The sequence below is a fragment of the Aureococcus anophagefferens genome, assembly GCF_000186865.1.
Source record: "Aureococcus anophagefferens unplaced genomic scaffold AURANscaffold_34, whole genome shotgun sequence".
Lineage (NCBI taxonomy): Eukaryota > Pelagophyceae > Pelagomonadales > Pelagomonadaceae > Aureococcus > Aureococcus anophagefferens.
In genome coordinates, this window is record NW_008705592.1 from 311,981 (window position 1) to 332,949 (window position 20,969).

Genomic DNA, 20,969 nt, shown 5'->3' on the forward strand with positions numbered 1-20,969 from the left:
CGTGCCGTTCCACGCGAGCCACAGCGTGTAGCGCCAGGCGGGCGTGCGCAGCGAGTAGCCCATGAAGTCGAACTTCTCCCGGGCGACGCCGTTGCACTCGGACCGCGTCGCGTTGAGCGACGGCGCGTCGCAGGCCGGGTACTGGTGGTAGGCGATGGACTTGAGGAGCGCGTCCGGGCGTTCGAAGACCGCGGAGACGTCGTCGCCGTCGACGCCCGGCGGCGCCGGGAGGCCCGCGAGCGCCGCGAGCGTCGGAAAGACGTCGACGAGCTCCGCGAAGGATCGCGTCTTCCGGCCGCGCGACGCGGGGGAGAACCGCGACGCGAAGGGCGTCTTGACGACGAGGGGCACGCGCACCGCGAGGTCGAAGTTCGACTTCTTCTCCCACCTACGCGCCCGCGAGTTCGACGGCGCCCGCGTTTCGTACGCCGGCTCGCGCTCGCCGTGCTCGCCGAGGTGGTAGCCGTGGTCGCTGTGGAAGACGACGATCGACTCGTCGTATTTGCCGCCGTCCCGCAGCGCGGCGACGATGGCCCCGACGTGCTCGTCGACGTAGGACACCGCCGCGTAGTACCTGAAAGGAGGCGCTCGCGGAGGTTCCGCCGCTTCGCCGCGCCGGAAATCGTACGCGCGCCGCTGGTCCCGCGCGACCCAGTCCGGCACGGCCGTCTCCGGCCCGTAGGCGAAGGACGTGCCGTTGGCCAGGCGCACGTCGAGGCAGTTGGACCAGGCGATGCGCGGCGCGCCCGCCGGCAGGACTTGGTGCGCCGCGACCGCGATGTCCCCCTCGTCGTAGAGGTCGTACATGCGCTGCGGCGCGGCCCAGGGCGCGTGCGGGTCGCGGAAGCCGCTCATGAGGAAGAAGGGCTCGTGCGCCGCGGCGACGTCGAGCGCCGCCAGCGTCGCGTTCAACAGACGCGCGTCGTAGATGGCGGAATCGGGCTCCGCGCAGTGGCCGCCGCCCTCGCCGCCCGACGGTTTCGGGCACGCGTTCGCCTCGTAGGGGTAGTAGGGCGACAACGTCGTGTTCCAGTAGGCGTCGGCGTTCCACGCGCCCGCGTCCTCGTGGAAGGTCTTGCCGAGGCCGAGCGCGGCGTAGCCGTGGTCCCGGAACCAGCCCGCCACGGAGCGCGACCGCGTCGGGTTCGCGTCGATGAAGTTCCACACGCGGTGCGTGTCCGGCCGCAGGCCCGTCATGAAGCTCTGGCGCGAGGGGCTGCAGACGCTCATCTGGCAGAAGGCGTGCGCGAAGGTGAGGCCGTCGGCCGCGAGGGCGTCGATGTGGGGCGTCACCACGGGCAGGCCGTAGGCGCCGAGGTCCGCGCGCAGGTCGTCGGAGAGCACGTAGACGACGTTCGGCGGCGCCGTGCTGGACGCCGCGCGCAGCAGGAGGGCGGCGAGGGGCAGCCCGCGAACATTGGCTCGATTGGGGCCCATGCTCTCGACGGCACCTTCAGCGTGTTGCCGTCAATCTTGGCCGCGGAGGCAGGGCCTCTCGCTCGACGAGCGTGAAAATTCGCGCTCGCGCCGTCGCTCGACGCCTCGCGCCGCGCGAATCGCGACGCCTTGAACAACCTCGCTTCTCGACGCACGCCCTGCGTCAAAAGCCCCGGCCACGCCTACCAAATCCGACTCCCGCGCCTCCAAAAGGATCATGGATACGCTCCGGGGCTCGTCGTTCCGCGCCTACGACAAGTCGCCGACGACGGACGAGATCTGGCCGTCGAACGTCGCCGACGAGGCCGAGGACTACGGCCCGGAGCGCGCGACGAACGCGCCGAGTTTCTTCTACTCGCGGCGCGTGACGCTGTCGGTCGCCGCGGGCGTCCTAACGCTCGGCGTCGCGACGTCGTTCGCGTTCGGCGTGGGCGTCATGGGCTGGTCCTACCTCCAGAGCGTCTACTTCTTCGCCATCACCGTGTCGACCATCGGCTTCGGCGCCTGCGGCGTCCGGGAGAAGGACGAGCAGATCTACCTCCTGTTCTACATGTGGCTCTGCGTGGTCCTGTTCGGCGTGGGCCTCGCGCTGATCATCCAGGCGGCCCACGGCTCCGCCGAGAATCTGCTGGCGACGAAGTCCGCGGGGGCGCAGGACGACGACGACGACGCGAGGCGGCTGCTGGGCGCGCGGCCGCGGCCGCGGGCGTCGCGGGCGCTGCGGACCGCGCGGTGGCGCATCCAGGTGCTCTCCTACAAGCTCGTCCTCATCCTCGCCGAGGGCCTGCTCATCTTCCTGCTGGCGACGTGGTTCATGGCCTGGTGCGAGGGCTGGAGCCTTCTCACCTCCGCGATCTTCGCGACGGAGGCGCTGACGTCCATCGGCTTCGGCGACTCCCTGCCCGCGACGCGGGCGGGCAAGGTCTTCACGATCTTCTACGCGCTCTTCGGGACCTTCGTCTTCGCGCGGTTCCTCGCCTTCGCCGTCTGGTACCCGAAGCACTGGCGCGACTACAAGAACCTCCGCGCGGCGACGCGCGCGGCGACGCAGGGCCTCGCGAGCGACGGCCTGGCCCAGCGCCGCCGACGGCGGCGGACCGCGACCGGCGGCGCCAGTGGACGCGCCACGTCTTCGAGCTGCGGCGCGACACGGGCGCCGCGGGCGACGGGCCGATATCGCGCGAGGACTTCGCGCTCCACCTGCTCCTGTCCCTGGGCAAGATCGACGTCGAGGACGTCCTCGACGCCCACGACGTCTTCTCCCTCCTCGCCGCGGGCGACGACAGGCTGTCCCTCGAGACGGCGCTCGACGCCGCGGGCCACGACGCGCCGGACCGCGCGGCCTACGGGCCGCCGGTGACGCCGGGCGGCGACGACGACGACGAGGTCGAGGAGACGAAGTCGCCCTTCGCGAGCTGGTAAGGGGGGGGGCTTGCCTGCGGACGCGGTCGCCAGGGCAGGCGATGCCGACCTTGCCTTCCGAATCTCGTACCGGCGTGCAATCCTGTTGTGCGCCCGTCCAAGCACTCAGATCGTCAAGGCTTGAACTAGTATGGCCCGCGCCCTCGTCATTGCTGCCGCCCTCGCCGCGCCCGCCCTGGGCTTCGCGCCCGCGCCGTCGGCCCTGCCGCGGGCGTCGTGCCGCAGCGCGCCGGCCCTGTCCATGCGCCTCGGCGGCGGCAGCGGCTTCGGCTTCCGCAAGGGCGGCGTCGTCCGGGGCAAGTCCTGGACGAAGGGCATCGTCCCCCGCGTCCCCGGCGGCGGCAACATCGGCGGCGCGTCCGGCGGCGGCGGCAACGGCGTGGCGCGCAACGCCGCCGAGGGCGCCGCGGAGGAGCCCGAGCCCAAGGCCGAGGAGGCGCTCGGCGTCTGGGCCGCGTACGAGGCGGCGCTCGAGAAGGACCCGCTGCTCATCAAGGGCCTCACGTCCATGATCGGCTTCTTCCTCGGCGACGTCCTCGCCCAGTGCTTCATCGAGAAGTCCGACAAGTACGACATCTGGCGCACGATCCGCTTCTCGTCGTTCGGTTTGCTCGTGCACGGCACGACGTCGCACTGGTTCTACGGCAAGCTCGACGGCAAGATCCCCGGCACGGGCGCCGGCGCCGTCGCGTCCAAGGTCGGCATCGACCAGGTCCTCTGGAACCCCATCTTCGGAATCATGTTTTTCGGATACATGGGCATCTTCGAGGGCAGCGGCGTCGGCGGCACGATCACGAAGATCAAGAACGACCTCCTCACGCAGGTCACGGGCTCCTGGACCGTCTGGCCCATCGCCCACGCCATCAACTTCAAGTTCATCCCGAACTCGCAGCGCGTGCTCTACATCAACACGATCCAGATCTTCTACAACTGCTTCCTCTCCATCATCGGCTCCCGCACGCCCGAGACGGCCTAGGGCGACCACCCGGCACGAGCCTCGTCCCGGAGCGCCGCGCCCGCGGGGACCGCCGCGCGCGATATCGCGCGCGCATCGCGGCCGAGCCGCGCGCGCGCCCAGGAGGCCCAAGCCCGAGCCGCCCGGCGTAAGAAACCCCCCCCGTCTAAAAGCCACGAAGTCCGCGGCGCGGGCCTTCGACGCGCCGTTTGGACCCGCCGCTGGACGCGTAAATTAACTGCACTATAGGTGCAACTTGCACAGGCATCGAATGAATCGATGGCCCATCCGGGAACCCGAAGCCGTGAGGCCATGATCCAGGCGCCGCTCGTGGACGACGCGGCGACGCGCCGCCGGAGCAGCGGTGCGCGCTACGAGTCGCCGCTCCCCCTCGCGGGCCTCGTGGCGTTGACGTTCTTCAGCGTCACCGGCGGCCCTTTTGGCCAGGAGCTCCTCGTCAAGGCCGGCGGCCCGCTCGTCGCGCTGGGCTCCTTCGCGCTCATGACGCTCCTCTGGAGCGTGCCCGAGGCGCTCATGACGGCGGAGCTGTCCTCCGCCTTCCCGGAGGCCGCGGGCTTCGCGGCGTGGAGCAACGCGGCGTACGGCCCGCTCGTGGCCTGGGTCGACGCCTGGTGCTCCTGGGTCTCGGGCGTCGTCGACAACGCCGTTTATCCCGTCTTGGTGCTGGAGTACGCGTCCCGGGCGACGGACGCGTTCGACGACCCGCTGCCGCGCGCGCTCTTTGTCGTGGGGTTCGTCGCGGGGTTGACGTACCTCTGCCACCGGGGCCTGGACCTGACGGGCCGCTCGGCCGTCGCGCTGACGGCCTTCGTGCTGGCGCCCTTCGGCGTGCTCGTCGTCGTCGCGATCCCGACGCTGCGGCCGGCGCGGTGGCTCGCGCGGCCCGCGGCCTGGCGCGACGTCCGCTTGCGGTCGCTCGTGAACAACCTGTTCTGGAACGTCAACTACTACGACTCGGCGTCGGCCTGGGCCGGCGACACGCGCCGCGAGACCTGGGGCGTGGCCATGGCGTCGTCCGTCGCGCTCTGCGCCGCGTCGTCGCTGCTGCCCATGCTCGCGGCGACGGGGGGGTCGTCGCTGGACCGGCGCGACTACCGCAACGGGTCCTACGTGACGATCGCGACGGACCTCGCGGGCCCCTGGCTCGGCCTGTGGATCGTGCTCTCGGCGGCCGCGGCGAACGTGGGCATGTTCGTCTCCGAGATGTCGTCGGACGCGTACCAGCTCACGGGCATGGCCGAGCGCGGGCTGCTGCCCGCGGCGCTCGCGAAAAAGAGCGATACCGCGGGCACGCCGACGCTGGCGATCCTGCTCAGCGCCGGGGGCGTCCTCGCGCTGTCGCGCCTGTCCTTCGAGGCCATCGTCGCGACGGAGAATTTGTTGTACGTCGTGTCCATGGTCATCGAGCTCTCGGCGTTCTACCGGCTGCGGAAGACGCGCAAGGACCTCGACCGGCGCTACGTGGCGCCGCTGAGCGACGGCGCGCTCCTCGCGACGCTCGCGCCCGCGGTGCTGTGCCTGGCCCTCGTCGCGGCGGTGCAGCCCCTCGAGGTCTGGCTCCTGTCCGCGGGGCTGCTCGTCGCCGGCCTCGCGCTCTACGGCGCCATCGGCGCGACGCGGCGGGGGAACCGGCTCTGCGCCTACCACGTGCTCCACGCGGACTGGGCCGCGCCGCCGGGCGGCCTCGCCGCGCGGCTCGGCTGGGCGGACCGCCTCGACGACGACCCGGCCGCGCTGCCGGAGTACGACGCGGCGCCGCCCGAGCTCTCCACGGGCGACGAGGCCGCGTCGCCCCTGACGTCGTAACGGTGCCCCTTTTGTACATACATGCCGCTTTAATAGGCGCACCCGTTGCGCGCGTCGTAGGCGCGGACGTCCGAGCCGACGCCGTGGTGGACCCAGAAGACGCCGCAGGGGTCCGCGGCCCGCTTCGCGGCGAGGAGCCGGTCGTAGTGGGGCCCGAAGAAGCGTGTCCGCCAGTCCGCGAAGACGTCGTCGAGTGCGTCGGGCGCGGACCACTCGTTGAAGTAGGACGTCGACCCGAACGCGTTGAGCTCGCGGGAGAACTGCGCGCCGAAGGCGGTGTTCGGCGCGTCGTCGGCCGCGTCGAACCAGTGGACGTTGGGCCCGAGCTCGATGACGGACTCGCGGAAGCCCGGGCTCACGGCCGTCGGCGGCTGCTCGGCGACGGCGCCGCCGAGGACCGTGTTGTACCAGACGTTGTAGTCCGCCGCCATCGCCGCGGCGTCCGTCCGCTTGATCTCGCCGACGACGAAGTCCGTGAGCCGCTCGCCGCCGCCGTCGTTTAAATCCGCCGCCGAGGCGAAGATGTTGCCGATGGCCTGGCGGACGCCCTCGCCGTTGCGGATGGAGCCGAGGTGCTCCTCGAACGCGAGGAGCGACGGGAGGCGCGTGACGTTCAGGAGATCCGACGGGAAGAGGTCGAGCATGTCCCGCATGGGCGTGCCCGCCGCGAGCGGGTCCGCGTCGTCGCCGCTGTAGATGAAGAGCGGCTGGAAGACGCCGCCGACGGTGCCGTCGGGCCGGACGTAGCGGCTCAGGCTCGGCCAGCCCGACCAGCCCCGGTCGAGCGCGCGCCACCAGGACGCGTTGTGGATCGCCCCCGTGAGCGCGCGGCGGACCTCGGCCTCCTTCTCTTTGAAGCCCACGACGCCCGTCACCTGGACGACGTCCCGGGGCGCGTCGTGCAGCCGGAGGAGCCACTCCGTGACGACGCCGAACGTGCCGCCGCCGCCGCCCCGGAGCGCCCAGAACAGCTCCCCGTCGAGGCCCTCCGACGCCGCGCTCAGGGACCGAATTGCGCCGTCGGCCGTGACGAGCGTGACACCGAGGACCTGGTCGCAGCCGAGGCCCCGCGCGCGGCTCAGCGCGCCGTGGCCGCCGCCCATGAGGAAGCCGGACACGCCGACGGACGAGTCGTAGCCGGACACGGGCACGAGGCCGTGGGGCGCCGCGGCCTCGAAGACCTCGAGCCAGCGCGTCGCGGGGCCCACGCGCGCCGTTTTATGCGCCGGGTCGACGTCGACCCAGCGCATCGCGGACAGGTCGAGCGTGAGCGCGTCGTCGCCCGTCGACTTGCCGTCGTAGTCGTGGCCCGTGGAGAAGACCGTGACGCGCACCCGGTTGGCCCGGGCGAAGGCGAGCGCGGCGACGACGTCGTCGACGCCGGCCACGGGCGCGACGGCGAGCGGCGTGCCCTGGCGGGCCGGGTTCCGCGCGACGCACGTGTCCGCAAAGGCCGCGTCGGTCCGCGCGACCATGCCCGCGAGCGCGCCGCCGAGCGCCGTCGCGTAGCCCAGCGGCGCCTCGCCGAGCGGGTCCGCGGCGACGTAGGGCGCGACGGCCAGGGCGGGCGCCTCCCGCCGCTTCACGGTCGCGACGAAGGCGCCGAGCAGCAGGGCGGCGCCGGCCATCGTCGCGACGACGACGCGAGGCAGCCGCGGCGACCGCGGCGCGCGCGCCAGGGGCACGGCGCCGTACATCGTCGACGCGGGCTGCCGACGCGCGAGGAAACTTGGTGAAGGAAAGCGCAAGGCTGTCGTGCAAAGATTGAGCTGGTGGACCAAATTGGAGCTGGTGGACCAGGTCGAGGTGGTCGAGGTGCGCACAGCAATCGTGGCGGGCTGCCCGAGCCTTCCCTGTCGAACTTGGTGAAGGAAAACGCGTTATCGCGTCATGGCATCATGAGTGCATGATGGTGGCATGATGGCGCTACGAGGCCGGCCTCGGGAAGATTCGGCTCTACGCCGTCTTGGTCCGCGCCAGGCCGTGCGCGGCGCGCAACCGAGCGACCCTTCAGCGTATATCTCTCTTGAGGGCTTCATGGACGACCAGGCGCGGAACACGCTAAATTTCGTTCAAAGCCTCGGCGCGCGCGGCGCGCAATCACGCATGAGCCGGCTTGACGATTTCGAGTTTGATGACCACGGGACCATCGATAACGCCTCGCCCGCGCGGCGGCGCAAGGAGAAGCAGCAGGAGAAGCGGCGGGGCTCCGGGAAGCGGTGCGGCCCGACCGGGGGCTGTGTGCGGGATGACGATTCCGGGTCCGACGGCGACTGGAACCCAACGATGGACAGCCGCACGACGCGGGGCGACCACCGCGCCAAGAAGTCGACGGAGATGGTGGCCTTGAAGCCGACCACGGCGAAGCCCAAGGCGCCGCCGCAGCGCACGAGCCGCCCCCGGGGCTACGACGGCACGAAGCCGCGGCCGAAGAAGACGCCGGAGCCGCGGCGCGCGATCCCGCCGACGCGGCGCCAGCCGAGCCGCGTGAAGCAGTCCGGCGGCGCGCCGCAGTGCAAGCTCGACTGCAAGCGCGTCTATTTCGGCACGCAGCTCCACTTCGGCGCGGGCATCGTCGTCACGGAACAGGCCATCAACCTCGAGTGGTTTAGCGAGTCTACGGGCAACTACCGCGTGGTGGCCATCCAGGCGATCGACATCGAATCGATTGTCTACAAGACCCAGGACGACGCCGACGCCGGCCCCATCGACCTCGCTGGCGACGACGCGCCGGCGGATCTGAACGACGAAGGCCCCGTCGTCAAGTTCCTCGCGCTGACCCTGGACAAGAAGGCCTGGGTCGGCAACAGCCTGAGCCGCGAGCGCTTCGACCCGAGCCAGAACCCGGGCCCTCACTGCCACGTCGTCCTCGACCTCGGCGGCTCGGCTGCGAGCGTCTTCACCGACGAAGTCCTCGTCTTCCTCTTGGACACTTACTCGCACGCGGAGATCAAACCGATCAGCGGCGCGGACGCCGCGGCCCCCTACCTGCTCGGCGTCACGGACGCCAACTCCATGGAGAAGCGCCGGCGCGCGAAGCAGGACGAGGCGGAGCCCGCCGCGAAGCGCCGCCGCCAGCCGCCGCCCGCCGACGCCTCCGACGACGACGATTGCGTCGTCGTGGGCTCGCGGTCCGCGGAGGACCGCGACGAGGAGCTCCGCCGCGCCGCGATCTCCGTCGACGACTCGGACGCCGAGGACGCGACGGTGCCGGAGCCCGCGCGCACGCTCGAGTCTCACCTCAAGGAGCTGCGCGACGGCCTCGGCCCTAGCGGCGGCTTCGACGTTTCCCTCGCTTTGAAGTGGTGCGAGGAGAACGGCGCGGACGAGCTCTCCGAGATCGCCGAGGTGGACATGGTCGACGACTTCGTCGCGAGCCTCGCGCTCAAGCCCGTCAAGGCCAAGAAACTGAAGGAGAAGCTCCGCGCGTTGTAAGCACCCTTACGATCCGCCCGACTCGAAGGCGCGTCGCCGGTCGGCGAGGGACGTGAAGACGCTCTTGACGGCCGGCGACGGGTCCTCCGAGTCGGCGGCGGGCGTCCGCGGCTTGGACGCGCGGCGCGCGAGCGGCGGCGGCGGCGGCGGCGGGGGCGGCGGCGGCTTCGAGGCGCGCCGGGGCGGCGGCGGCGGCGGCGGCGCCTTCCAGACGACGGGCGCGCGCTCGACGACGACGTCCGACGACCGCCGGACGGCCTCGACGCACGGCTCGGGGACCGGCGCGAGCGCGAGCACCGACGGCCGCCTGACCGCCTCGGGCGCCGGCTCCACGGCGACGACGGGCGCCGGCAGGACGACCGGCGGCGACGGCGCGGCGACCGGCGGCTCGGCGACCGGCGGCGACGGCGCGGCGGCCGGCGGCTCGGCGACCGGCGTGACGACGACCGGCGGCGGCTCGGGCTTCGGCGCGGGCTCCGGCGTCGTCGCGGACGCGAGGGACGAGCCGCGCGTCTCGCCGCGGCCCTCGCGCGCCGGGAACTTGCCGACCGAGCGGCGGCGCACGCGGGGCGTCGCCGCCTCGTCTTCCGCGTCGAGCGGCACGAGCTTGGCCTGGTGCTTCCAGGACGCCCGCCGGTTCGTCGGCGCCGGCTCGGCGTCGCGCGGCGGCGGCGGCGGCGGCGCGCTTGGGGGCCGCTCGGGCGCCTCCGGCGGCGGCGGCGGCAACTCGCGCGCCTCCTCCGGCGACGCCCGCGCCGCCTCCGGCTCCGGCGGCGCCCGCGCCGCCTCCGGCTCCGGCGACTCCCGCGCCGCCTCCGGCTCCGGCGACGCCCGCGCCTCCTCCGGTTCCGGCGACGCCCGCGCCGCCTCCGCCGGCGGCGGCTCCCGCGCCGCCTCCGGCTCGCGCGCGGGCGGCGGCGGCGGCGCGCGCGCGGGGAGCGGCGGCGGCGGCGGGCTCCGGTCGCGGCGCGGCGGCGCGGGCGGCGGCGGCCGCGGCGGCGGGCGCGTCGGCGCCTCCCCCACGTCGTCGTCGGAGTCGTCGCTGCTCGCGTCGTCGCCGTCGTCGTCGAGGCCCGGCGGCGGCCGCGGCGGCGGCGCCGACGGCGGCGGGTACGACGCGGCGTTGCGCGGCGGCAGCGGCGGCGGCGGCCCGCCCTTGCCCGGCATGGAGATGCGCCGCGCGGGCGCCGGCGGCGGCGCCGGGGCCGCCGCCGGCTTCGGCGGCGAGCCCGCGCCGCCCGGGTGGCGCCGCGAGAAGCACGCGTCGCAGGACCGGTGCTCCCGCGTCGCGTGGAGGTGGGGCAGGACGACGCGCCGCGGCGTGCAGGCGCGGCAGAAGCAGGCGCCGCAGTCGCGGCAGTGGTGGCGCCGGCGCAGCACGCTAAAGGGCTCGGAGCAGGCCTCGCACTTGGACACCGCGCGGTCGGGCGTCCAGAGCGGCGCGGCGCGCTCGCGGCGCTCGACGGCCCCGAGCGCGTCCGCGCGCCGGGCGACGGCGAGGGGCCGCAGCCGGTCGATGGCGTCGCGCCAGTCGCGGGCCTCGGCGACCGACGGCGCCTCGACGACGAAGGACCTGCAACGGGGTGATTCGACGTCGCTTCGACGCGAGCGTTCCGCGCGCGCGCGTTCCAGAAAAAGCATCCACGCTTCGAGGGCGCTCCGAGAGATGATCGCTCGTCCAAAAATCAGCCGAAACGAGTGGAGAGCTCGGAGCCTTTTGACGTTGGGCATGTCGCGCCCTGTTCCCGCGCCGACGGAGGACTTTTGCGGCGAGAGGATCGTGAAGCACCGCGACGCGTCGCGCGGGACGACGTCGCTGCTCTTGAGCAGGTCCGCGGCACGCTTGAGGCTGCGCTGCGTCAGCGTCGCGAAGGCCGTGTCCTCGACGGCGACGGAGTGGAGCGGGAGGGCCCGGTTGAGCTGGTACGCGTAGCCTTCGCCGCCGGCGCCGCCGCGCTGCGCGACGGCCGCCGCGTTCGCGTAGCGCTGCGCGTACAACAGGCAGTCGCTCAACAGCCAGAACGTGAAGTGCTTGGGCCCCTTGCGGCAGAGCTTCTTGAGCTCCAGCGGGCCCCGCACCAGCCGCCTCCCGGGCCAGTCGAGCACGTTGAGCTCGCCCTTGGGGTCAAAGATGGACCGCTGGAGCGCCGCGAGGGTCGCGTGGTGCGCGTCCTCGGCGAGGGCGTTGTTGTTGTGGCCCGCGGCCTCGGACACGAGCGCCAGCGCCGCGTCCAGGTCCGCGCGGTCGCCGTGCGACGCCGCCGTCCGCTTCGCGAGCTCCTCGAGGAGCAGGCGGTACCGCGGCACGCGCTGCACGGGCGCCACGAGGAAGCTCGCCAGATCCAGCGACCGGCAGCGCGGGTCCGACGCCGCCGAAACCAGGAAGGCGCAGACGTCGCGGTCGCCCGACGGGTCGCCGCCGCGGGCCTTCCGGTCGTCGCTCCACGCCTCGTAGAGCTCGAGGTAGCGGCTGAACATCTTCAGGAAGGGCGCGAAGCGCCGGAAGACGCGGCCCACGTTGCCGTTCCCCGCGACCTCGGCCTCGAGCTCGCCGAGGAGCGCGCTGTTGAAGGGCTCGAGGAGCGCCAGCTCCTTGAGCAGGCGCCCCAGGGGCCCGTCGACGTCCTCGCACCGCGACCCGACGGCGGCCTCGAGCGGCGCGTGGAAGACGGCGATGCACGTCCGCAGCGACTCCACGAAGGTCCGCTCCGTCGCGACGATCTCCTCGAGCACGCGGGACCGCACGTCCATGGCGGCGGCCATGGCCGGCGGGGCTGCTGCCGAAGCTGAACCGCTCGTCTGCCACAGCGGCTTCGCGAGCACCGACGCGCAGCCAGCGAACGCGCAAACCCACCTAGCCCACATGGCGGCGCTCCAGGGCCTCGACATGTCCCTCGACGACGCCATCGCGGCGCGCTCGCCCCGCGGCGGCGGCGGCGGCGGCGGCATTCGGGTCGCCCGGCGCGTCTTCGTGGGCAACCTGTCCTGGCAGACGTCGTGGCAGGACCTCAAGGACCACTTCCGCCAGTGCGGCACCGTCGTCCACGCGTCGGTCATGGAGGAGCGGCCCGGCCGGTCCAAGGGCTGCGGCATCGTCGAATTCGAGAGCGCGGACGAAGCGGCGCTCGCGATCGAGACGCTGCACGACGTCGAGCTCGACGGGCGGCCCGTGCAGGTGCGCGAGGACCGCGAGGACCGGGACCTGGCGCCGGCCAAGGCCCCGGGCGGCAAGCGGCCGGCGGTGCAGGCGCCCGCGTGGGGCGAGCCGCGCGGCGGCGGCGGCGGCGGCGAGATCGAGGTCGGGCGCCGCGTCTACGTCGGCAACCTGTCCTGGGGCACGTCCTGGCAGGACCTCAAGGACCACTTCCGCCCCTGCGGGTCCGTCGTCCACGCGAAGATCATGGAGGAGCCCGGCGGCCGCTCGAAGGGCTGCGGCATCGTCGAGTTCGAGAGCCCCGAGGAGGCCGTCGCGGCCATCGAGCAGCTCAACGACTCGGACCTCGACGGCCGGCCCATCCAGGTCCGCGAGGACCGCGAGGACAAGGACCTGGCCAAGGGCCGCCGCGCGCCGCGGTCGCCCGCGAAGAACCCGCCGTCGAAGAAGCAGCGCAAGGCGGCCCAGGACGCGGACGGCGACGTCATCCGCGTCGCGCGCCGCGTCTACGTCGGCAACCTGGCCTGGGGCACGTCCTGGCAGGACCTCAAGGACCACTTCCGCCAGTGCGGGTCCGTCGTCCACGCCAAGGTCATGGAGGAGCGGCCGGGCCGCTCCAAGGGCTGGGGCATCGTCGAGTTCGAGGCGCCGGAGGAGGCCGTCGCCGCCATCGAGCAGCTCAACGACTCGGACCTCGACGGCCGCCCCATCCAGGTCCGCGAGGACCGCGAGGACCGCGACCTCCGGTAGGGCGGACGGCCGCGGAGGCGACGGCGCCCAAGACCTGCCCCGCTTCGAGCGACCTGCTTACGTCCTACGGCTTGTTGAACGGGTCGTCGCTGCCGGCGCCGGCGACGGCGCCGGGGGCGGGGTGCGCCTGGAGCTCCGGGTTCTCCGAGTAGCCCTTGGGCAGCGGGAACGCGTCGACGGACTCGCCGAAACCTGCGGGTGGGTGTCGCCGCGCTAAGTTGTCCGCGGCGCGCGTGGGGAGCCGCCGCGCGCGCGGCACACGGCGCGGGCCCTCTTCTTCGCCGCGGCGAAAAACCTCGGTCCCCCGATGGCGCGGCGGGAGCGGTCAAGCTATCGCCGAGCGGTCGATCCGCGCGCGCGCGCGCTCGCCGATGCCCGGTCATGTGTATGCGTGCGCCGGTGTTTCGCGGACGACGACGTTGGCCGGGCTCGTCTCCGAGGCCGTGACGCTGCTAATCGCCTTGATGACCGCCTCGGCGACCTCCTTGCGGACGGCGGCGTTGCGGCAGGCTTTCGGAAGCCACCTAATTTTTGCACGCTTGATGTCGCACGCCCAGCAGCGACACTAACTACGCACGTGATCTGGACGAAGGGCATTATGCAGGAGAGCGCTGGGCAGGGAGCACGTACGAGCCTGCGTCAATGATGGTTCACCTTTAGCATCGTGCACTATGTGCAATTATCATGCACAACCGAAACGCCCGAAGAGCTTGAGCAGCTCTCGACGTCGTGAGCAACAGCTCCGGCCCCGGCGTGCGCCGCCGGACGCCATGGCGCTGCGCGCGTCCCAGGCCGGCGGGCTGCCCGACCTGCTGGGCGAGTCGCTCGGCGGCGCGCCGCCGCCGCGCATGAGCCAGCGGCCGAGCGGCCTCCGGAGCAGCGTCGTCGTGGACCCGAGCGGCCGCTTCCCGAGCGTGCGGCGGAGCCGGTTGAAGAAGAAGAAGGACGCGAGCGCGAAGCCCTGGACCGTGTTCATGGACCCGCCGGCCGACGCGCCCGCGCCGAGCCCGTCGAGGCCCGACGAGCCGGCGCTGCCCGCGCTGCGGTCGCCGCCGCGGCCGCCGAGCGGCGGCTCGGCCCGGTCGCGGCCGCCGCGGCCCGCGGGCGGCCGCCGCACGAAGCTCGCGCGCGCGCCGTCGGCGCGCCGGCTCGACCGCGCGCCGTCGCGCGCGAAGCTCCTCAAGCGCCAGGGCAGCCGCCTCGACGCGCGGCCGCCGTCGTCGGGCGAGCGGCGGCGCCTCGACGCCGAGCGGGCGACGGTCAGCAGCCGGGGGAAGGAGACGTCGAAGCGGCCCGGGAGCCGCGGCGCGCCGTCGCGGCCCGGGAGCCGCGGCGCCGCGCGCGGCGGCGACGGGCCCGAGGCGCCCGGTGACGACGAGGGCCTCCTCGCGGGCGCGCGCCTGCCGGAGATCCGCGCCCTGCCCCAGAACGTGCTCCAGCGCGCCGTCGCCCTCAGCCTCCACAAGAAGGCGGAGACGCGCGGCGCGACGACCTACGAGTCCCGGGCCCGCACTTTTTGCCGCCGCATGCGAAGCCACGTCGACCGCGAGGCGAACGCGAGTTGGCGGCCGCGGTCCGCGACGTCCACGTACCTCAAGACCTGCTTCCGGATGAACGTCCTGCCCGAGCCCGTCGTCGGCAAGCTCCTCGGCGCCAAGGACGACGAGCCCAAGTTCGAGCTCGCGCACATGTCCTTCGGCGACTCGGTCGCGCCGCGGCGTTTTTTCGGCGCGCGAACACGTGCGCGCGCGACGCCGCGCGCGTTTGTAGGTCGCGCTGTCGCTCCGCGACGCGCTGCCGTTGGTCGACCCGTTCAAGGTCGCGCTCGCGGACAACCGGCTCAGCGACCGCGGCGTCGCCGCCATCGTCGACGGTCTGCGGGGCTGCGGCCAGCTCGACGAGCTCGACCTGTCGAAGAACGTCGTCGCGGGCCGCGCGACGGCGGCGTTCGTCCGCGCGATCGCCGAGCCCGCGGTGCGCGCGACGCTCCGGACGCTGAGCCTCGAGAAGTGCCACCTGAGCGGCCGCGCCATGGCGTCGTTGGCCGAGGCCTTCATGGCCGGCGACGAGCCCGCGGCGCTCCACAAGCTCAACCTCGCGCGGAACGCCGTCGACGCGGACTGCGCCGTGTCGCTCGCGCGGCTCTTCCGCGACGCCCACGCCGCGCCCTACCTGCGCGAGGTCGTGCTCAACTGGACGAACCTGCGCACGACGGCCGGCAACACGATCTGCAAGGGCCTCGGCAAGTCGCGCGTGCACACGGCGGATTTGAGCTGGAACGCGTGGTACAGCGACCCGACGACGGGCGACGACGCCGCCGTCCAGGGCGTCGCCTGGATGCTCCGCCGGTCCGCCTCGCTGACGCACCTCGACCTGTCCCACGGCCGCATGGCGCCGGCCGACGTCGAGGTCGTCGCGAAGGCGCTCGCGCGGAACCGCGCGGTCATGGGCCTCCACATGCAGGGCAACGCCGGGTCCTGCGACGCCCACGGCTTCCTCGCGGCGCGGTCCGGGGGCCCGGCGACGACGGACGCGCTCTCCGAGGCCCACGTCTTCTCGCGGATCCTGCGCGCGGACTCGCGGCTGCCGGAGCGCGACCGGTCGTGGCGCGCGTGCTCCAACTGCTGGATCTGCGAGCGCTGGTCCGAGCACCGCTTCTGCTTCACGCCCGGCGCCTCCGACGCGAAGGCCAAGGTCACGGACGCCGAGGGCCGGAGCCGCGTGAGCCTCCGGGGGTCCTTCGACGGCTTCGCGCCGCACCCGATGGCGCGGATCCAGCGGACGCCCGGCGTGTCGGGCCCCGGCGACGAGTTCGAGCTCTGGCGCATGGTGCCGCCGGGGGAGGTGCTCTACTCCTTCGTCGTGTCGTCGCCCGAGGCGGCGAAGAGGCGCGCGCCGGACGCGCGCGCGTCGCGCGCGAGGCGGGCCTCGACGGCGTGCGCGGACGTCGAGTGCGTCGCCGAGGACCAGGCGACGGCGCCCCTGCGCGGCCGGGGCACGGCCGAGCTCCGGCAATGCCTCAGGGCCGCGGGCCTCGGCGACGCGGTCAACGCGGTGCGCCTCGAGCCGCGGCGCGACGACGTCGACGTGCAGATCGTGTCGCCGCGCGAGGTCCAGGCGCACGACAAGCTGCCCCCGAAGCGCAAGGTCACGCTCGCGCCCTGGTCCCCGGCGACGTCGTCCTTCGGGCAATATAAAGTGGACACGGCGTCGTCCATCAAGGCGGCCTTCGAGGTCGACTACGGCCTCACGAATCTGTCGAAGCTCCTCGGGTCGCCGAACGCGGCCGCCGAGGACCGCGCGAAGCTCATATTGAAGGAGTCCTACGAGTTCCTGAAGCTGGCCTTCAAGCACTACGCCATGGCGTCGACGGAGGTCTTCGCCGTGGGCTGGAACGCCTACACGGACTTTGTCATCTCCTGCAACCTGCCGGACCCGCAGCGGCTGTCGCGCGCGGACGTCGACATGGCCTTCTTCTCGTCGTCGACGATCGGCCCGCCGGGCCCGCGGAACCCGAAGAAGTCGCTCTGCCGCTTCCAGTTTTTGGACGCGTCCGTGCGCCTCGCCATGAAGCGCTACTACGCCTCCGGCGACGTCGAGGAGCCCGCGGACGCGATCCAGAAGCTGCTCACGAACATCGAGGCGATCCCGTCGATCGAGACGCTCAAGGACGTCGGCGACCTCCACGACCGCATCTGGCGGCGCGAGACCGACGACGTCGTCAAGAAGCACCTCGACCTCCTGAAGAAGGTCTACGACAAGTGGAGCGGCGCGAACAACCTGCCCGGCCAGCCCCGGTCCACGTCGGGGCGGGGAAAGGGCGCGACGTTCCCGACTTCAAAGGCGCCGATCTCGGCCGTTTTCCACTCGTTTCGGCTGACTTTTGGACGAGCGATCATCTCTCGGCACGGTCTCGACGCGTGGATGTTTTTTTGGAACGCGCGCGCGCGGAACATTCACGTTGAAGCGACGTTGCATCACTCTTTCCCTGGACAGGTCCATGTCGATCGGCGAGTGGAACGCGCTCGTCGACCGGTCGGACCCTGTGTGGAACTCAAATATGCAACCCGACTTCAATGTGCGCGTAATCGAACGGTTTGGACCCGACTCTTCGGCTGTGCTTCGAGAACTCGATGAGAGCAATCGATCCGTCCAAAAATCAGCCGAATCGACTTCGATGTGGCCGAGCTCGAGAATTTCAAAGTTTGGTCGGGACGTCCCAAACCAGTGGTTGATTTCCACACAGGTCGGACCTCATCGACACGGAGAAGGGCTACAGCGAGCGCGAGAGCAAGCAGGCCTACGGCCGCGCCATCATGTCCGTGGTCAACGAGATGGCGACGGACAAGCACCGGGGCGCGAACCTCGTCGAGCTCCGCGCGGAACGGTGAGCCGGGTTTACTCCCGCCCGCACTTCGGAACTCTCGAGCGCGGTCACATCGACGTCGACGCGGCCGATTGTTGGACGCATCGATCGCTCTCGTCGAGTGCTCGAAGCGCGGCCGAAGACCTCGCGTCGAAACGTTGCGCGCCCGTTGAAGTCGGGCGGAAGACGCGGGTTCCGCGCAGGTCGAGTTCGTCGAGGCGCTCCTCCGCGTCGCGGACGTCAAGCACCAGGCGTCCGACGGGAAGAAGACCATCGGGGAGGTGCTCGAGGACGTGATCGTGCGCCACGTGGCCCACGCCATCGGGCAGAAGAAGGCGAAGAAGCCCGTCGCGGAGGAGCAGGTCGCCGAGGCGTCGCGCGACCCCGACGGCGCCGCCGGCGCCGGCGACGACGACGGCGACGCGGCGCGCGACACGGTCCTGGGCAAGGCCATCGCGGGCTTCTCCAGCGCGCGCCTCCGCGCGACGGCGCGGAAGCTCCGGGGCTCGCCGAAGCACGGCGGCTCGCCGAAGCACGGCGCGCCGCCGAGGGCGCCGGAGCCCGACGGCGCGCCCGCGGCGCCCGCGCGGGCCGCGCCCGAGCCCGACGGCGCCGAGGGGGACGACGACGACGCGCCCGCCACCGCGCGGACCCCCGCGCCGGCGCCCGACGCCGTCGCGCCGACGGCCGGCGACGGGCCCGCGCCGCCGTCGCCGCCGCGCGTCGGCGACCGGCCCGCGGCCGACGAGCCGTCGCCGAAGCGGCGGCCGCCGCCGCCCAAGGGCCCGCCGACGAAGGCCCAGCAGGCGACGGAGAACCGCCTCGCCGAGGCCGTCAAGAAGTTCGCCATGTTCGGCATCGAGGCCGAGCGCTCCGAGATCGCCGCGAAGATGGAGGAGCTCGGCCGCCAGCACGTCAGCCACCTCTCGGAGCAGTACCCGGACTTCGACATGCACTACGCCGCGCTCGACTATTACTAAGGCGGGGTATGCGGGTTCCCGGGGCTCGTCGGCGGTCTCGCGTGCACGCCAGTCAAAACGGGCTGCCAAACAGAACGGCGCCGGTGGCGGCGCCGGTGGCGGCGCCGCGCGCGAGCCCGACGGACGTCGCGGTCGTGTGTGGTGTGGTCTTAGGGGTGTGGGCGGGGTGAGGGGGGGGAGGCGACCGGCGAGTGAGCTTGAAGTCGTCGAGGGAGGCGTGCGCCCTAGTCATCAGCGTGCGCATCATCGACTCCCGGGGCGTAGCGCCCCATCCCCGTCGTCGGCCGCGTCCAGGGCCTCCGCGTCGTAGTAGGGCCATCGTTCCGACCCGTGGGCCTCGGGGTCAAGTGTTTAAGGCGGGGGCCGGGCATCGTCGAGGAAGATCCTCTCGTGGGCCGTGGACCAGTGCCCTTTCGCGTTGTACGCCGCGGCGATGTCGCCCGCGGTCTCGAGGCGCCACTTGCGCCCGACCCAGGACTCGCCGTCGACGACGCCGGACACGTCGGCCGCGTCCGTGCAGTTCGGCTTGGGCACCTCGTCGCCGCAGGCGTAGGCCATGAGCATCTTGTGCTTCCCGTCGCGTCGGACGCGCTCGAAGGCCGTGTGCGAGTCGAGGTGGAAGACGACCTTGCGCGACTCGTCCGCCGTCGGCCGCCGCGCGTAGGCCGCGGCGAGCTTGGCCGCCATGGACGCGAGCGTCGCGTTGAAGTAGGCGAGCCCCGGCCGCGCCGCGGCCATGTTCGTGTTGCGGAACTTGCGGTTGCGGCTGCCGGGCTCGCGGCGCGGGTTCTCCTCGAGGACGACGTCGTAGCGCTCGAGGTACGCGACCAGACTCCGCAGCGCGTCGGCGCCGGGCCGCATCTTCGCGTCGTGGTAGACGCCGCCGCGCGCGAGGAGCACCGCGTAGCGGAACACATTCGAGAGGATCGTCGCGTACCTGCGTGGGTGCACCTACGTAGCCCGTCAAAAGCGGTGCCTACGTAGGCTCCGGAGTCTCGAGCCGAGGCTACGTAGCCTCGCAGGCGCCTACGTAGGCACCTACGCGCCGACGCTGTCGCGTACGTCAAATTGACGCGGTCCCAGAAGAAGAGCAGCGACGCGTCGACGGACGCGACGAGCGCCCGCGCGGAGGCGTAGCCGTAGACCGTGATGTCGACGTCGACGCGCGCGCGGCGCGCGGCGTCCGCGTAGTCGCGGACCATGGCGGCGAGGGCCGGCGGGGCCACGTTTGCGACGTAGTCGCTCCGGTTCACGAAGAAGTAGCTCACGGGCATCGGCGCCGCGTCGCAAGCGGCGCCCAGGGCGAGGAACATCGTGAGGCGGCACATGAGAGCGGTTTTCATGAACTTTTCATGAATGCAGGCGTCGGGCGGAGTGCGCCCACCCAAGCGAGTGGAGCCCTCTGGCAAAACTCTCGATCGCTGAGGGGCCCAACGGACGCCCTGCGACCGCGACCCGGCGCGACCCGGCGGGACGCGGGGTTTCTGCGACCTGCGACCTGCGGCGACCTGCGGGACGCGGCCGGGACGCGGCCGGGACGCCGCGGGGAGGACTGAGCGGGCTGAGGAAGGACTTTAGGCAGGACGGCCGGGCCGGCGTCCGTTGGGCCCCTTCGCTGAAAAGTATGCTGAAATGCACTTGACATCGGACCAATCCGATCGACGGTCCAGAATCCTCCCTCTGGATCCTGCATTTCGCAGGTCTCCATGAAGACTGGAAGCATCCCTGGAGGTAGCCCCCTGGATACGCCCCCTCTTATCACCCCCAGGCGTGGCGCGTCCTGTCGCGCGCGCGGATGCCGAGTTTGGCGACGTACTCCTCGGGGTCGTAGGAGACGCACTTCGTCGTGTTCTCGAGCGGCGTGCCGCGCGTGGTGAAGCACGCGTTCGCGACAGTAATGTTGCCGCCGTCGAAGGCGAAGACCCGCGTGTCCCGGCGGCCCGCGAGGGAGAGGTGGTGCGTTAGGGAGTGGTGGTAGAGCGCGTCGATCAGATTCGGGTCCGCGTGGTCGCACGACGCGCCGCGCTTCCGGAAGGTCCAGTCCGGGCAGCGCGCGTCGACGCGCGCGCAGTCGAGGGCGACGCCGGGGAGCCGCGCGGCCAGGTCGGCGCCCGAGCCGTGGAGGGCCTCCTTGTAGGTGAGCTCGCTCCAGACCTCGCCGCGGTAGTCGACGCAGCCCGCGTCGCCCGCGAGCTCGAGGATCGTGTGGAAGAGGCTGAACTGGTCCTTGAAGGTGCAGCGGTTCGCGAACCAGCGCGCGAAGAACGCGCGGCCCGCGAAAGAGTCGCGCGCGTAGAAGCGCGAGCTCCGGACCTGCCAGCGGAACGCGGCGACCTCGGACGGCCCCGTGCCCCCGTAGCCGAAGGTGACGTCCGACTCGCCCCGCGCGTGCTCGTCGAGGACGTCGCCGTCGACGGCCCAGGGGTGCGCGACGGACGTGTCGAGGTCCGCGTAGTACGCGCCGCGGATCGACGGCTCGCCGAGCGTCGCGAGCGTCGCGACGATCTTGATGTGGTGGTTCGAGACCCGGTCGTCGTCGAGCGCGCCGTACTGCTTGCCGTGCTTGTCCCGCAGCATCGCGCCGTCGTAGAAGGAGTGGCCGAGGCGCCGCCGGCCGCGCTCGGAGGACGCGCGCGCCCGGCG

General features: G+C 72.4%; 8 protein-coding genes across 8 annotated transcripts in view; 3 read left to right on the forward strand and 5 right to left on the reverse strand.

Annotated features, from left to right (window-relative positions):
- Positions 1-1,437, reverse strand: part of ITS2 (hypothetical protein) — a gene marked incomplete at both ends in the record, with an annotated part of 2,499 nt that extends 1,062 nt beyond the window's left edge. The window contains 3 exons of the mRNA XM_009042607.1: positions 23-388; positions 428-574; positions 629-1,437. Of these exons, the coding sequence (XP_009040855.1) occupies positions 23-388; positions 428-574; positions 629-1,437 (1,322 nt within the window). The remainder of the gene's footprint in view (positions 1-22; positions 389-427; positions 575-628) is intronic.
- Positions 1,438-3,304: 1,867 nt separating this feature from the next.
- On the forward strand, positions 3,305-3,808 carry AURANDRAFT_15607 (hypothetical protein; the record flags this gene model as incomplete). The annotated part of the gene is made up of 1 exon (XM_009042580.1): positions 3,305-3,808. A coding segment is annotated over one exon (504 nt), but the record flags the coding sequence as incomplete, so codon positions are not given.
- A 318-nt stretch (positions 3,809-4,126) lies between these two features.
- On the forward strand, positions 4,127-5,641 carry AOT12 (hypothetical protein; the record flags this gene model as incomplete). The annotated part of the gene is made up of 1 exon (XM_009042581.1): positions 4,127-5,641. One exon carries the CDS (start codon positions 4,127-4,129, stop codon positions 5,639-5,641), a length of 1,515 nt encoding a protein of 504 aa, XP_009040829.1.
- A 29-nt stretch (positions 5,642-5,670) lies between these two features.
- Positions 5,671-7,269, reverse strand: AURANDRAFT_67201 (hypothetical protein; the record flags this gene model as incomplete). Its single annotated transcript, XM_009042606.1, has 1 exon — positions 5,671-7,269. One exon carries the CDS (start codon positions 7,267-7,269, stop codon positions 5,671-5,673), a length of 1,599 nt encoding a protein of 532 aa, XP_009040854.1.
- A 3,061-nt stretch (positions 7,270-10,330) lies between these two features.
- On the reverse strand, positions 10,331-10,483 carry AURANDRAFT_17987 (hypothetical protein; the record flags this gene model as incomplete). Its single annotated transcript, XM_009042605.1, has 1 exon — positions 10,331-10,483. A coding segment is annotated over one exon (153 nt), but the record flags the coding sequence as incomplete, so codon positions are not given.
- A 1,480-nt stretch (positions 10,484-11,963) lies between these two features.
- Positions 11,964-12,980, forward strand: AURANDRAFT_32583 (hypothetical protein; the record flags this gene model as incomplete). The annotated part of the gene is made up of 2 exons (XM_009042582.1): positions 11,964-12,386; positions 12,681-12,980. 2 exons carry the CDS (start codon positions 11,964-11,966, stop codon positions 12,978-12,980), a joined length of 723 nt encoding a protein of 240 aa, XP_009040830.1.
- Positions 12,981-18,662: 5,682 nt separating this feature from the next.
- AURANDRAFT_72530 (hypothetical protein) lies at positions 18,663-19,795 on the reverse strand (the record flags this gene model as incomplete). The annotated part of the gene is made up of 2 exons (XM_009042604.1): positions 18,663-19,263; positions 19,365-19,795. 2 exons carry the CDS (start codon positions 19,667-19,669, stop codon positions 18,678-18,680), a joined length of 891 nt encoding a protein of 296 aa, XP_009040852.1.
- Positions 19,796-20,084: 289 nt separating this feature from the next.
- AURANDRAFT_67204 (hypothetical protein) lies at positions 20,085-20,903 on the reverse strand (the record flags this gene model as incomplete). The annotated part of the gene is made up of 1 exon (XM_009042603.1): positions 20,085-20,903. The coding sequence occupies one exon, from the start codon at positions 20,901-20,903 to the stop codon at positions 20,085-20,087; it is 819 nt and encodes a 272-aa protein (XP_009040851.1).
- Positions 20,904-20,969: the final 66 nt, after the last annotated feature.